At 34.2% G+C, this 17,183-nt stretch overlaps 1 protein-coding gene across 1 annotated transcript in view; it reads right to left on the bottom strand.

Moving 5' to 3' along the window:
* jak1 (Janus kinase 1) overlaps positions 1 to 15,893 on the bottom strand; it is a 33,897-nt gene extending 18,004 nt beyond the window's left edge. The window contains 7 exon segments of the mRNA XM_073852548.1: positions 584 to 760; positions 873 to 1,221; positions 1,855 to 2,018; positions 2,332 to 2,491; positions 5,509 to 5,632; positions 6,866 to 7,071; positions 15,679 to 15,893. Of these exon segments, the coding sequence (XP_073708649.1) occupies positions 584 to 760; positions 873 to 1,221; positions 1,855 to 2,018; positions 2,332 to 2,491; positions 5,509 to 5,632; positions 6,866 to 7,064 (1,173 nt within the window). The 5' untranslated portion in view covers positions 7,065 to 7,071; positions 15,679 to 15,893.
* Positions 15,894 to 17,183: the final 1,290 nt, after the last annotated feature.

Raw genomic sequence — 17,183 nt, 5'->3', positions numbered from 1 at the left:
ATTTTTTGTAAAATTCCAACTGTAAATATATCAAAATGTAATTTTTGATTAGTAATATGCATAGTTAAGAACCTAATTTGGAGAACTTTAAAGGTGATTTTCTCAGTATTTTGATTTTTTGCACCCTCAGATTCCAGATTTTCAAATAGTTGTATCTCGGCCAAATATTGTCCTATCCTAACAAACCATATATCAATATAAAGCTAATTTACTGAGCTTTAATATGATGTATACATCTCAGTTTTGTCAAATTTAACCTTATGACTGGTTTTGTGGTCCAGGGTCACATATGAGTATGAATCATAAGCTTTTCATGAGAAACTGAAGTTATACAGCATATTCTGACCAGGTGCAGAGATCTTGTCCTAACTTGATAATAAGCAACAACATATTTTAATGATAACTAAACACTGTTACATTGTAAAACCCTGCCCATCATTAAATGTTACTGCTCAACAAATCAGACTAAACATCAACTATTCTCTGATTATGACTGTGTCATATTAAGCATGAATGCTTGTACCGGAATCAAAGTGTATTTGGTTAGAACACAGTGAAGCAGAAATCAAAATGACAAAATTACCATGGTTTTATTGTCTTGTCGGTAAATGGTGACGCAAGACTCCTTAATGACGAGGTGGGTGATTTCGTAAAAGTCTGAGAAAACGGTCCATCCACTGTCTTTCTTTTTGTCATTCTTCTGCTTGTTGTCAGCCTTGTTCTTTTTAGATTTGTTTTTTTCCTTTACTATCAGAAGATTCTATTCAAAGACAAAAAACACAATGGTTAAAACTCTTGAAACAAGCATACCATAGAATCATCACAAACATCATAAATCTGCAAGTTCACAAAACCTAAAGCACTAAACTCACCAGTACAGGCTTTCTCCTCCAGGAAATCCCAGTGGCTCCAGACACTTGCACTTCATAGCCCATTCCCTCATCCCCCAAAGGAAGTGTGTGGGCTGGAGATCCCTCGCTCTCAGCTGATACTTTCATTATCTTGGGCTCAACAGTCTCCCGACCCAGGCCCTGGGTCAACGTTTCGAGAGTGGAGAGATACTTGACCTTCAGGTCATAAAGAGTTATGTTGCTGTCCTGGATGGTCTTGCTATTGAACTCGTTGAGGAAATTTCTGAAAACGTTGTTGATGCGTATGCGTGTGAGGAAGTTACGCTGCTTAATGGTCCGATTCAGACTGTCCGGAATGAACCGCTTATAGCTACAGAGAAAGAGAAGAAAGTTGTTTAAAAACACTTTACGCTTTAAGGCAGAAAACCATTATGATACTTCCTTTTCGATACTCCTCACTACATACACCAATTCCAGTATTTATTACACTTCTCTCTGTGATACTCAAATCTGATTGGTCAATCACAGCATTCTGCGAAAATATTCTTGCCTAATAAGGTAAATTTCGACATCTTCCTTAGCAATCTCCTATACTGTGCTACGTAATAAAACAATTTCAACTCAAACAGATTCAATTTATTTAATATTTATTTTATGTCCTGATCATCCTCTCACAGTTTAGTCTGTCTCATTCGCATACAGCTATATTTAGCTGTTCAAAACAGCTTGTTTTGCAGCTTGATATTGCAAACTGGTGTGTCTTACCATATTATTTTAATATATTATCTTAATTATCTATCTTTATTATAAGCATTCTGGTAAATTGTGCAAACAGTTTTACCGTTTACTGCACGTTGTTATTCTTCTCATTATTTCCCTATAAAGGCTAATGAACCTGAAGACACACCCATAGGCTTACTTCAAACATGACTAATGGCCTCTGAATGCTGTAACTGACCAATCGGAATCAGAAATGTTGTATAAAAGAGATTGTATAGGGCACCTGGTCTCAGCTCCAGCTCCAGATAAGGGTAGATCATTGCTTTTGGCATGATGGGTAATGGCCAAAACAGCCATTCCCAAACACTCGTTCTCTATCTCATGAAGCTCTAACTCACTCTGGGGAGCGCGCACTGGAGCAAGTCCCCTCAGAAAGTCATACTGGCCCTAATACATACCAAAACAGTCTTTAAGAGTACAGTATGTGCCAAACAAAACAAGTTAACATTAAAGTTATTAGACACTAGTGTTTATACAGCACCAGAGATGTTTGAATAAACAGCAGTACTTATTTAAATACATATCAAACTTCAAAGAAAACAACCAACATGATAACACCAGATACCACATGATAGAGTATTTGAATAATAATCAAGCCACAAAAGCTCCTGTAGAACAAAACAGTCAATAATACTTTTGAAGTTGTCATAGTGACATGAACAAGCATGCAAGTGATACTTCAGGTGTTTCCTGCACTCACCTGTGCAAACAGGTAGTCAAGAGATGCAGCATCCAGTAGAGGTGTCCCCTCAGGGCCTTTCTCTCTCTGAGAGACTAAAACCCCTTTCTGCTTGCAAAGCGAGTGTCTCCAAACTGGAGATTCTGTCTCACTAGTGCCATGCCAGTTTGTGAAATAAAACCTGTGTAAACAAGTAAAACTAGTTGTTAAAAGATTCATGGGAGTTTTTTCCATCTACACATCCTTTCATGTCCCAGAGGTTGTTGTTTCTTTATTGAACACATTTGTTTTCTTCTTATATGAAGGTCATCTGAACATTTTCAATGAAACCATTCCATCATATTATAGGGATATATAATAAATACTGTAGCAGTTTAAGAAACATCCCTGTATGTCTGACAGAATGAAATAAAGTACAAGTAGGTAAATATGCATAAGTGTGTGTGCATTTGTGCATTAACACAAGCGTGTTATGATTATGAATGCGGTCAATCATGATGACAGAAGCTGACAGTGTACAAAAACATACAGATGGTTAAATAAAGGATCACAAACAAAGGTTTACATTATGCAAATATACTAACATATGGTAAATAAGGTGCACAGGCTATACACATTACCAAATCATGTGTCAACAGTAAATAGAGAAAAAGAACAACTACACCACCCTACTGCCACGCGAGCGACAGCTCATTGTAAACAGGAAGCAGCATGAGTGAGAAAAGTATGCTGCATGCCACAGAGGAAGAGAGTGTGCGCAAAGGTTGACCATAACCTGTTTGTGTGCACAACAGGTAAGTTTCACACAGGGAGACAGCGATTCTGTACCCACCACTCGCTCTGAATACAGTAATCACCTCTTATCTTAGTTTCACTGGTGAAAAGGGGAAACTTAGGGGATCCTATGTTTTACTTTGCAAGGTTTACATTTTAGTAAACAATGAAAGGCCTTTCAGAATAAGAGTGGATTGAAAGCATGTCAGAGGATTTGTTTCTTGTTTATTTTCATTTTTTTATTATTCTTTTTAGGGATGCACTGATACGTATCGGCCGATCATTTGCGCGTTTTTTCAGTAAAGCCGGTTCTGTAATCAGCGGTAAATGCCATCAGGTGCGTGATTTCACATTGAGCCGTATATACTACACACAGCCGTTGTTCACTGACTGATAATGAACATTGATTTGCGCAGCTGGTCGGTAAACAACGGCTGTGTGTAGTATATACGGCTCAATGTGAAATCACGCACCTGATGGCATTTACCGCTGATTACAGAACCGGCTTTACTGACAAAACGCGCAAGCATGATCGGCCGATTCGGATCGGTGCATCCCTAATTCTTTTGTCCTAAAATGTAACAGATTTGTAGCAGGTGTACCACAGGGCTCTGTAATGAGCCCATATACATTTCTAGCATTTGAATGAAATTTAAACAGTAATGGCAGATATGAAAGGTGCATTAAGTGGCTTTTGGAAAAAGTAGATCAGACGATCACCAAAAAACACTTGTAGCCAATCAGCAGTACAGGACTGTATGCACTCATGATGGACTCATTAGGAGAACGACTGTACAAAGTGAGAGATGGGGGAGAAAATACAAAAGAGAAAAGCCTCAGGGGAATTTAACTTTAAAACGAAGGGTTACAATTAAGCTCGGGACATGGTAAAAAAAAATTGGGGGGGCTTTGTCCACACTAATACGTTTTTGTTTGAAAACATATCTTTTCCTCTGCGTTTTGGTCTTCTGTTCACACTGAGATGACGTTGTCGTCAAGGTAAACAGAGCTTTTTGAAAACAATGACGCATGTTTAGTCATGTGACCCATTTTGCACCAATAGATATCCATGTTTATACTGGTATTGTGCCTGTTATGTGCTATTCACTTTCACACTGTCGCTACAGATGTGTTACTTTGTACACTCTTTATATCACAATCCTGCAAAGATGACAGAAAATGTACTTGCGATTGCTGTTTGTTGCAAAACATGAGGGCAGTTGCATTTTAGATCAGACAAGATCAGGGGAGTGAGTACAACCTGGACGTTTCAGTGAATGGTGAGATGTTATCCTAAAAAAATAGATCCTGCCAGAAGAACTACTGCGCCTGTATCAACTCACTGAGCTTTTTTGAGGCTGTACGTGTGTGTAGTAAAGTGAATTCAACATTTTCTGGTGTTTTAGTGTGGATGAGAAACTTTTGGAATACGCTTGAAAACGCTAATGTGGACGGAGAGCGTTTTAAAACAAAAACGCCTTTTTCAAATGTATCCGGGTTAATGTAGACATAGCCTGGAAAGCCTGAAAACAGATGCAAAAGGTTGCTTTATTTCTTCTTGATATGCGAGTAATGCTGGTTTTATGTTTCACATAACTAATATATGATGTGCTTTGCTTCAATATACCTGTGTATCATCTTCACTTGTTTGTTCATTTGCATTAGTAGCACAGGTATATTTGTAGCAATAGCCAACAATACATTGTATGGGTAAAATTATTGATTTTTCTTGTACGCCTAATATAATTAGGATATTAAGTAAAGATCAAGTTCCATGAAGATATTTTGTACATTTCCAACCATAAATATCTCAACTTAATTTTTGATTAGTAACATGCATTGCTAAAAACTTCATTTGAACAACTTAATGGTGATTTTCTCTATATTTGCATTTTTTTGCACCCACAGATTCCAGATGTTCAAATAGTTGTATCTCAGCCAAGTATCTCATCCTATTCTAACAAACCATACATCAATGGAAAGCTTATTTATTCAGATGATTCTTGATTTCAAAATATTGTCCCTTATGACTGGTTTTCGCTTCAGTTATGATAAAGACAGATTCATTTTCCTCCACATTCATATTACAAAATACAGTTTTAGATTACATTAATGAGTATTTGGTGGTGAAAATGTTCTTAATCATCGTTAAAATAATCAAAAAATCTAAAAAAATAAAAATAAAAAATCTTAATAGTCCTAAAACTGAGCTGGTCAGTTTGTAGACCAAAAACTTGCAAGAGAAATTGAATTCTCTCTGGAAATTTAATGTTATTTTTGAACAGTAGTTATTATTATTTAATGTAATGTTGGATCAGTTTGAAAAAAGTAATGCAGCAAAGATGCTAAATAACAACTACAATTTTTTTTGTGCGTGTAAATTTTGGGGGAATTTGGCAGCAGCATTCATTTGTGACCACTCACCTCATACGGTAATGAAGTTTGATGCTGGTCTCCTCTGTGATCTTGAACACATGATTGGGAGCATACCAAAGATCCTGGCTCTCTTCATACAACGCGAACAGGTTGTGGCACAAAGGTGAGATGTCTGGGGAAAAACATTTTCACGATTAGAGTCTGATTCAAACAGCTATTTTTACACCTGGCATTCTTATAGTTCTCACCAGCAAATAACCACATGAGATGACGCCTAAGAGGAAATACTCACAGCTAAATAGCAGTTTATAAGCAAAAGTAAGTGACAAGCTTATACAGAAACATGACACAAAAGTGGGTCAAAGTTCTTCTATGCAAAAAGAAAAAGATAAAGTACATATGGTTTTAGTTTTAACCTGACGTACGAAAGTCCTAGATTGCAAAGCTTGAGCAAGTGTGAAATTGTAATTTTAATATTATTGTTTGAATTAGTTTTTCGATTTATATTTGTTCCCTGGAAGTTAAACCCACAACCTTGACATGGTTAGTGTGATATTCTATCAGCTGGACTACTCAAAAAGAAAAGAGAGAGACAAAGGGAAGGACTGAACACTTAACCTTTGAAGTAAAACCAGTGGCTAACTACTGGGTGTGAAAAAAAAAACTGTGTGAAACAAACACCCTTATAGTTCCTCTCCAGCAGCTGCCTTCTTGTCTAATATAAACTTCCCTTTCCTCTCTGACTGTCCACGCCAGCTTTTGTCCTTGGCCGCAACTTTGAGGAAATTATGGACGTGACATTTAAACCCACCAGCCATTCTGTGGCTGAATATTGATCAAGCGCCAAATAGACAGATATGCTGTTCCACTGGGAGATGGGAAGGGGTGGAAAAAGGCAGTTAGTCGCAGTGCTTCTCATTCTGAAGTCAATGTCTTGTCATAATCCACCCATGTCACATGATGATACCAACAGTAAAAACCCTTTAAGTTCCTCTTTTGTATTCTGTGAAATGCTGACGGTACAAAAGCCCCATTCCTCAATCACACAATCAAAATATGAAACCGAATGCATGAAAAATGTCCCTTTCTATGCATGTATTGACTTTGAGCTGTAAAAACCCTATGTTTTAGTCTATTTCCTTTCTACTGCTCACTTGACACTGATGGAAAAAGAACAAAAGTAGTACATTGCATAAAATGTAGCTGCATGAAATCACAAATGCTCTGTGTTAATAACTCTTAACTCATACTTTGTTTTGACAAATATTCCCATCCAAATAGTTAGGATGAAGGGATGCATCACTGCTAAGAAAACATACCATCATGACCACACCATGTCCTTAGAGATGCATTAGGAGGATGCAATACTTTAGCACTCTAAATAGGTGGCTGTCCATATACTTACGGCATCTCTTGGCAGCCTCCACACACAGGTCTTCCACAGTGTGGCAGTCTTTGAAGTACTCGAGCTGGTGTGTGTCAGGCAGGTAGAAGTGGATTTCCAGTCCTTTCATGAGAGTCGGAACGGTCATCTCTGCCTTCCTCTGTTTTTTCATCTTCCCACACAGTTGCCTGCCCAACTCCATGACTGCTAGTTCTGGCATCCAGACACTGCAGGATAAACAGAGGTAGCACAGAGATTTATTGATGACCTGTGGGTCCCTGGCTTTGATGAGCAATGGTTTACCGGTTGTGAAATAACATAACTTTTCCAAAAGGCTACATTTATTAAGTCATACATGAATGAACCATAAAATTTCACATTGATGTTTAAGCAGTAAGTCAGTCAATATAGGGTTGTCATAATATCAATAACTTATGATTTACTATAACAAAAACACTTCTGCTCACGAACATAGTCCTCCATTAATAACTATGTAAATAAGAATAAATTAAAGCAACTGAATCAGAATGATTGTGGTGAAATAATTCTGAAGCTATTTTACCTAAGAGAAGTATTTTCTGGTACTTTTTCCCAAGTAAAAATAGCTTAGGCATTTTCAAATAAACAATCTATTACACCACGGATCAAAAGTTTGCGGTCATTGTGATTTTAAAATGCTTTTGAAAGAAATCACTTACCTACCAGTCAAAAGTTTTTGAACAGTAAGTTTTAATGTTTTTTTTTATTCTCTTCTGCTCACAAAGCCTGCATTTATTTGATACAAAATACAGCAAAAGCTGCAATATTGTGAAATATTAAAAAAAAAAAAAAATGCTTTCTACTTGGATACATTTTAAAATGCAAATTTTTTCTGTGATCAAAGCTAAATTTTCACCATCATTATCATTCTTCAGTGTCACATGATTCTTCAGAAATCATTGTAATATGCGGATTTGCTGTTCAAGAAACATTTTTTGTTATAATTATTATTATCAATATTTAAAACAGTTGAGTCATTTTTTTTAGGATTCTTTAATGAAAAGAAAGATCTAAGAGAAAGATTTATATATAAATAAAATAAAATAAAAAAATACATACATATATATATATATATATATATATATATATACATATATATATATATATATATATATATATATAATATATATTGTATTAATAATATTATAATAAAAACTAAACATTAAACATTATAATAAAAACTAAAAATTAACAAAATTGTTTTATTATATATAAATAAATAAATAAATAAATATGTGTGTATGTATATATATATATATATATATATATATATATATATATAATGTATATGTATATAAATATATATATATATATATAATGTATATAAATATGTATATATATATATATATATATATATTTTTTTTTTTATGGGAAAAAATTATAGAAATTAGTTATTTTATTTAGCAAGGATTCTTTAAATTAATCAAAAGTGATGATAAAGACATTTATAATATTACAAAAGAATTCTATTTCAGATAAATGCTGTTCTTCTATCAAAAAATTATATTTAGCAGTTTTCAACATAATAATAATAATAATAATAATAATAATAATAATAATAATAATAATGTGTCTTTGAGCAGCAAACCAGAATATTAGAATGATTCCTGAAGGATGTGACTGGAGTAATGCTGAAAATTCAGCAAATGAAATCACAGAAATAAATTGAAATTTAATTTAAGAAAAAAATAATTTTAAAATATATTCAAATAGAAAACAGTTATTTTAAATAGAAACATATTTTAAAATGTGACTGTTTTTGCTGTATTTTGGATCAAATAAATGCAGGCTTGGTGAGCAGAAGAGACATTTAAAAAAAATCTTTTGACTGGTAGTGCATGCTCACTAAGGCTACATTTACTTAATCGAAAATATAGTAAAACAGCAATATTGTGAAATATTATTACTTTACTTATTTTCCAGTATCAATAATAGACAGCAAAAATTTATTTGGTTGAATTCACATGCACTGCAAAGCCAAAAACACAGTTCTGGCACAAATATAATTTTATGTCTACCTGTTTGCATTCACTTAAACAGTAACTGATTGTGTTTACATCAACCAAGATGTCTATTTTGGAATCCATGTTGCTTAAATATGCATGTGAGCATTTGAAAGCAAAAATCTGTCAGTCAGCAAGTACTTTGTACTACTGATATACTTAAGAAAGGCAGCTTTATTAAAATTGTAACAGACAAAACTGGACTGGAGGGTGTTGAACTCAAATCTTGGGACAAACAGCTGATCTCAGATGAAGACAATGGCAGTAGACAACAATAGCAGACACACACAAATGAGTAACAGCAGTTTACTAACACAGGTGAATATGATGTAAAAGAGACAAACTGCATTTTGCTCTTTTTGAGCTCAAACAATCACATATGATTTGCATTAATGGCTTTCAGTGATTCAGAGATGGTCAAGTAGCTTATTTACTCTGACCTCAATGCTAATGAAGCCTAGACTACATTATAATATGTCATGTAATATGTTGTTATAACATCACGATTTGAATACACTGTTAACAATGACCAAACCAAAGCTACTCTAGCTGGAGACTCTATTGTATCAACCGTGGTATTACTCTTAATCAACGGAAGTACAACACTCACAATGTCCTCTCAATAGGTGCCCTCACATGAAGCTATTTAATTCAACCCCCCATCCTACGTCAAACATGAGCAAGGGCAAGATAAACGCTCTTCGCATCTGAATCAGATGGTTTTGACTCAGTGGATCTTACAGGTCAATTTGTGTTTAGATGCCAAGATCCCTGCTGGCATGTGAAAGGACTTTCCTGAGATGAATGAATGCAAAAACAAACTGTGCCGAAAAAGAAATCTAATTGGAACCAGATAATGACCACATTTGTCTTTAAAGTGGCTTTAGCGAATTCAAGAAGCTGAACAAACTGAGATAATTGGCTTGGCGTTATAAAATATTAGTATAATGAGATCACAAATCCAATCAACATTCATCACCTCACAGCCTGAGCAGAAAGGACTTTGAATGACAGGGGAAATTTTGCATCTCATTACTTTAGAGGAATACACTGCCATTCAAAAGTTTGGGATTAGTAAGATTGTTAATGTTTTTAAAGAAGTCTCTTATGCTTAAAGTTCCATCTATCTAATCAAAAATACAGAAAAAAAGTAATACTGTAATACACAAGTAATACACAAACCCAGTCGTAAGTAGCACAGAGATACTTGTAGCAATAGCCAACAACAGATATTTCTTTTATGCCAAAAATCATTAGGATATTAAGTAAAGATCATGCTCCATGAGGACAATTTGTAAATTTCATTCCGTAAATATATCAAAATGTACTTTTTGATTAGCAATATGCATTGCTAAGAACTTCATTTGGACAACTTTAAAGGCGATTTTCTCAATATTTAGATTTTTTTCGCACCCTCAAATTCCAGATTTTCAAATAGTTGTATCTCAGGCAAATATTGTGCTATCATAACAAACCGTACATCAACGGAAAGCTTATTTAATCATGTTTAATAAAAACCTATGTGGCTGGTTTTGTGGTCCAGAGTCAAATGCTATTGCAATTTAAAATAACAGGTTTTTTTATTTTAATAAACTTTAAAATATAATTCATTTCTGTGATGCAAAGCTGAATTTGCATCAGCTATTACTCCAGTCTTCAGTGTCACATCCTTCAGAAATCACTCTAATATGCTAATTATATTTTTTGGAACCTGTGATACTTTTTTTTTTCAGGACTCTTTGATGTATAAAAAATGTAAAATAAAAACATTTATTCAAAATAAAAATCTTTTCTAACAGTATAAATCTTTAAGTCACTTTTTATCAAGTTAGCACATCCAGAATAAAAATATTAATAAAAAAAAAAGAAAGAGTAAAAATTTACTGACCACAAACTTTATATATTGTTAGAAAAGATTTCTATTTTAACTAAATGCTTCTTTTTAACATTTTATTCATTGAAGAATCCTGAAAAAGTATCACAGTTTCCAAAAAGAAAATATTAAGCAGCACGACTGTTTTCAACATTGATAATAAATCAGCATATTAGAAAGATTTCTGAAGGATCATTTGACACTAAAGACTGGAGAATTGATGATGAAAATTCAACTTTGCATCACAGGAATAAATTCTATTTTAAAGTATTTTAAAATAAAAAGCATTATTTTAAATTGCAATAATATTTCACAATATTACATTTTTTTCTGTATTTTTAATCAAATAAATGCAGCCTTGATGATCAGAAAAGATCTTTAAAAAACATTAAAAATCTTACTGATCTCAAACTTTTGAACAGCAGAGTACTTTGTTTGGTTTTGTTTCATTAGAACTTTCAAAGTATTGGTTTAATGGGTTAAAAATGCTTCAAAAATGTATTGCACCAAAATATTTTAATTTCATTTATGAGAAATCATTTAGTCCCAAATCAATTACTAATAATTACTTAACAATAAAACCACACACAGAGATTAAACTATTTCAATTATAAAAATACAAATAAAAAACATAAACCCTAATTTTAAAAATGAATAGTTAATAACACAGCTCACATTAATATTTAGTTTAATGGTAAAAGTTTAGTTTGAAAAATTATCTTCTTCAGACTCTCACTTGTACCCAGCTTTTGCATTTCAATAAACATCCATCAGTCAGTATCACTGATTGATATTATTCTCCCTGTATTCATGTCTTTAGCAGAACTTAAGTTTTGGCTGATATCTAGACTTCTATAACAGAACCACTAAACCAGTCAATAGCCAAACTTAGTAAGATCTCCAGGTTAGGGGTGGGCGGTACACCGGTGTCATAGTCATCACCGGTGTGAGATAGCGCCACGACATGGATTTTCTAATACCGTCAATACCGGTATATTTAAAACATTAAATTTTCTTCAAACGTTCAGTTGTGGTCTGAATACCTGTCCTTATACTATATATCTTGTTGTAAATAAAAAAGTAAAACATATTCGTATCAGCTTTGCAGGTGGTAGGTAAAAGGGGAGTGGCCATTAAACGACTGGTGAAACATCGTGAAGAAAGGTCGGCCCTGTAGCCTATACCAGGGGCGGAGTAGCAATCGGGACGACCGGGACTTTTCCCGGTCGGCCGGCCAAAGGATTTACACAGCGGATCACAAATTGAGCAGGCGCGAGGCGAACGCGAAAGGCCTGTTTACGTTTACTTTCGATTTTGTAAAGGGAGCAGCACATCTTATAATAGATATTTGTCAGTGAGTACAAGATTGCAACAAATGCTCCAGTCTATTTTTGTCATCTCTCTTTACTTTCGACCCGTGATCGTTCAAATCTAAAGGTCATTGTACACTGAGTCCGATAGTTTTCTCATATTCGCCATCCTTACCAAAATGCTTATAATGGATGTGAAAATGCAGAAAATCAAACACGATCCAAATTTTTTATGACGGATGAAAGTTTCAGAGGCAGTGTGTAAACTCGATTAACATAACCTGTATTTTTTTTAACGTGCAAAAATGTCGGACGAAAATTTCGTACTCATGTGTGCAATGACATTAACTCCAGCAGCTCGTGTTGGATGCAGGGTTGCCAAATCCGCGTTTTCCCCCACAGAATTGGTCTACTTTTCAACTGTTGCCATGGGTTGATTTCCCCCAGTTATTTAAAGGTTTTAAATATTGCAGAAATTAAATTTCAATAAAAAATAATTTTTGTTTTGTTGTACACTGTTAAGTAAGATCTTTAGGTTTTTTGCAAAATAAATATGTTGAGAATGCATAATACTCTCCCATGTCTCTTTTTGATAAGGATACCTACCATATACTTATTATATTATGAAAATATTAACTTTATTCACATACTAAATGGACTGGACAGGCTACTTCTCCGAAAATGTACCAAAAAAAGTAATACCGTGATATTATACCGGCACCGTTCAAAAGATGAAAAATACCGTGATATTAATTTTAGGTCATATCGCCCACCCCTACTCCAGGTGTAACTAGCTTTCCATTTAGTTCCTTTCTAATGTTTTAACTTGCATTTTTCCTTTTCAAAAAGATTCCTGTGAAGCATGCCAGTTTTCTTTCCCATTTCTAAGACACAGTCCTAATCCATCTAGGGAACTTGGGAGAAGGGATAAAGATTAGGTTTGCTATTCTCCAGCAAGCTGTCTCTACCTGCTTTGGTATGATTCACAATGCCATTCTTCTGTTTACTTGACAGTGGCCTCACTTCCTGAGGTGTTGACATACTGCTCTGATAAAACCATGGTTGACACTGTTCCTTCACCGCTTTAGACCCTGCACTTGTGCTGCTGCAGCCGCTTGAGCACACCAAGCGCGCATAGGTGCGGGAACCTGCTGTAACTGTTTTATCCTGTTCGCAGGCTTTTAATAACACAGTGAAACCTTTTTCAAATCAGAGGTAAGTTTAGTTTTCATGGACTGCTTCCTTCATCATGGAGATCCTTCTATATCAATAGTCTGTAAATATTCTAGTTTTTAATTTGGTTACTTTACCTGATCCTGTAATAATCTGTAATAATGTCTTTTCATGTATGCAATCAAAAAACACACTGCTTTTGGGTTATTTTTCTGTATAATTAACTGCAGAGCAGAAAGATGAGCAAATCATTCCTCTAAGTTACAAACAGTTAAACTTTTCTTGAATGTTCCAAAATATGTCATCCATTAAATCAGGTTACTTGTAAACAAGAATTATATTTTTTAAATAAAAAGCTATTTCTCTTTCTGTTATGTTTTGACACATATGTCATATTCTTTACTGAAAACTGCCTAAGGCAGCTTAAATACCTTATGAGGCACATTTCAAAACATTTCGTAGCCGCTTTTGTCATGAAGGCCTCATTAGTCCACAGTAACATGACCTGTTTCAGAACACCATACTGTACAACACGTTCTATTCTGAAGGGAAACTCCACTCGCAATATTCAGCAATGGCCACACAAAAAACAAGGCAAGATCTTGCCATTTCTCTCTGCCCTCAGTTCAATAATATGACTAAACCCTCTTCACTTCACAATCCGCTTTCATTTTTTCTTCTTTTCTTTTGGCAGTTCTATACAGCCACCAGTCATTTCCTAAAGAGGCTCTTGTCAAGACTATTTAACCAACATCAAGAGAAGAGCTTTAGAGTGATCAATACTCTACTACTTTGCAAAGTGTTATCAATTAATTAATACAAAGCTGGGATAAAATCTTAAGGGATGACATTATGAAATTATAAGTCATTTTTAAAGTGGTTAGTAGTAGTGCAATTTCAATTGGCTTCCCTACCAATGCTTTATATTTCATGGGAATAAAATCTCCCATATCTGTTTAGATACGGACTGGGGAACATAACCGTTTCTCTTTTTGAGAAAGAGATGGGTTAGTACTGTTATTTTAAAAGGGATTCCCCACTAAAACCTCTATAGGAACTGAATATCTCCCACAGAGCCACTTTCGTCCATACTGGATCTGTCTACAGTATCAAATTGTCCGGATGACATAATCAAACAGTACTCAACTAACAGCATTGTATTGTTGTGGTCCCTTTTTTACTTGGAAATGTTTACTTGATGATAAAAAAAAAGGGAATTTTACATGTTTCTCTTTGAAATCATAATAAATTTAAAGTCAAGCCAACTACAATTCATAATGTTCTGTTATTTATGAGTAGGCATCACTCAAATGCATAATCATTTTAAACATGAATTCAGCAGTAGATATGGTCGATAATCAGTTTTAATTTTATTTTTTTTACAGTTATAAACATTCACAGCTTTTAAACACCATCCATTTTATCACCTTTTTTCAAAACATTGCACACGCACACGCACATACATACATGCATGTATATAATATATATTATTTATTTATTATTTATTAATGTATATATATACACATTTGTTTTGGGCAATGTTTTGGAAAAAAAGGTGATAAAATGTGTATATATATATAATATTTTATCACCTTTTTTCAAAACATTGCCCAAAATAAATGTAAGATTTTATCACCTTTTTTTCAAACAAATGTAAATATATACATATATACACACACATATACATATACACATATATAAATACACACATATATATAACACATATTTATGTGCATTATTTGTTTATATTTCTAGTGTATGTTATGTTTATTTGTGAAACACAGGAATTAAAATTTTTCTGCACAGTTATGAACATGAAAATAATCAGCATTGGTCGACGTCTAGAAAGCACATCAAATATATTGCAACCCCAAACACTTCTGTTCAGCAAATATACAGTTTGCGATAACTGTGTACAAGCGTTCAAATTTCTATCGACAAAACTGCAGTCACAGCAGCAACAGGTTTAACCATTTGACTACTGTACAGTCAGAGCATGACAAAGACATTAAAAAATAATATCAATGTTTAGCAAGTTACCAACAATAACACAAAAAACAAAGCTAAAGATATTTCTCACCATTTAAAAATCTTAAAGTTCTAACGTTAACTTCGAAGCTATTGTGCTTTAAAAAAAGTAACTTTTCATTATTTTTAAACCATCAATTAGCCTATTAGTCAGCCAAAGATTAAAATCATGCATTTAACTCCATATACATCTACAATTTAAGTTTAGTGATGACTGATTCTGCACTGTAGACTCACTGTAGTTACTCGCTGTGCACTTTGATTGACAAATTTAACACAACCACACACAAACTGACAACAAAGCGTCTAACAACTTGATGTTTACTAACATCGCACTTGAAAAGGACAGAAAAGACAAACAGACCCCCAGATAGTCAGGATGTAAAGAGTTACGGCCCTCGTCCTTACCTCGCCAGGCAAAGCTACTTCCGTTTAATTTCGATCATTACAGACGTTTGAACACTTCCTCTTGGTATTTTGTTGATGTAAAACGCTCGTTATTTAACTCCAAAATGCTCTCCGATAATGTAAAGTTTATCCCACAAGAATTATTTTCAAAACAAACTTCACTTCACAGTGCTACAAACCGAGGTTAAGTCTTCATGATCAACTAACCTTTCCTGTCAAGCGTCGACCACATTCCCGAAAATAGGGTAACGACGTGCAATGTCTCAGGCCGCCTATTGGCTCACCCGGCTGTCAATCAAATGCGGTACCAATGGCATTAACCCTTAGGCGGAGAGTAAACTGGTGGATTTTTGTTATTATGGCTACAGCAAAGCATTGCCTCTGTATATAGTACTACGTCTAATTACTGTTATACATGCGATTAAACTCTCGTTTAATGTGTATGGCTGTGATGTAAACATAAATCCATATAATACTCAAAGCATCAAATTTGTACGTAGCCTATAGTTTTTCACAAATGATTTAAATGTTTAAAAAAATATATATAATAAAGATCTTTAAGCGCTGACTTTACGTTAGATAAAATTGCCGTAGCATAAACAATATACTATTATCTATATGATTTAAATGATATGTCCATTGTATGGTAAGCCTATGTTACATGACCACTTTAAAGGGCGTGTTATAACATCAATTAATAATGGGTTAATGTATTAAATAATCACTGCTAACTAACCATTAATTTGCTTCTCATGTAAAAACAATGCTTAGAGATTACTGCCACTGTATATATTTATCTTAGCCTATATAAACCGTAACAGTAATGTTTTACAGATTCATAAATAATAAATATAGTCATAAAAAATGTAGACTACTCAAAAAATGTAAATAAAAAAGTATTAACTGTTACGTTTTATTAGTTTTATTTTTTTCCTCCATAAAGTCCTAATACTAAACCTAACTTCGTGAAGCAACGCTTTCCGTTTTGCAGGTACACAGTCTCTGTGGTTTAAAATAGATATCGGCAAAACAGGTCTTTAAGACCAAGAGGTTTAAAAGCCTGCCATGAGGGAGGGACTTCCCGTCCTCACCATCAGATGAGTTGCCAGAAACTGTGGGCTGCAGTTTCACAAGAGGGCTGCAGAGCACACTGGGAGAATGTGGCAGATCAATAAGTTCAACAGAGGTTCGGGTAGATACATGAAACAATTTTAGAGTGTACTGGAGTTGTTAAAGGTTTTAAGAGTAAAGTCTATCTGTGAAATATTTTAATTGTCCATAAAGTATTAACATTTCCATATAAAATGTGGACTGACATGTCAGGATGATTATTTGCAACATTAGACATTTATGTCAAATAATATGTGTAGACATATGTAGACAGTGATACTTAAAACAAACATTTGGGGGGAGTGGGGGGGTCCAGTTGGAAACTCCTTTCGTTGGATGAGTCATAGGCTATTATTGGTCGGTGATGAGTCTACGTGCAATACTGCCATTAGCAT

The sequence above is a fragment of the Garra rufa genome, chromosome 12 (assembly GCF_049309525.1).
Source record: "Garra rufa chromosome 12, GarRuf1.0, whole genome shotgun sequence".
In the NCBI taxonomy this organism is placed as follows: domain Eukaryota; kingdom Metazoa; phylum Chordata; class Actinopteri; order Cypriniformes; family Cyprinidae; genus Garra; species Garra rufa.
This window is presented reverse-complemented; position numbering and strand designations above follow the sequence as displayed.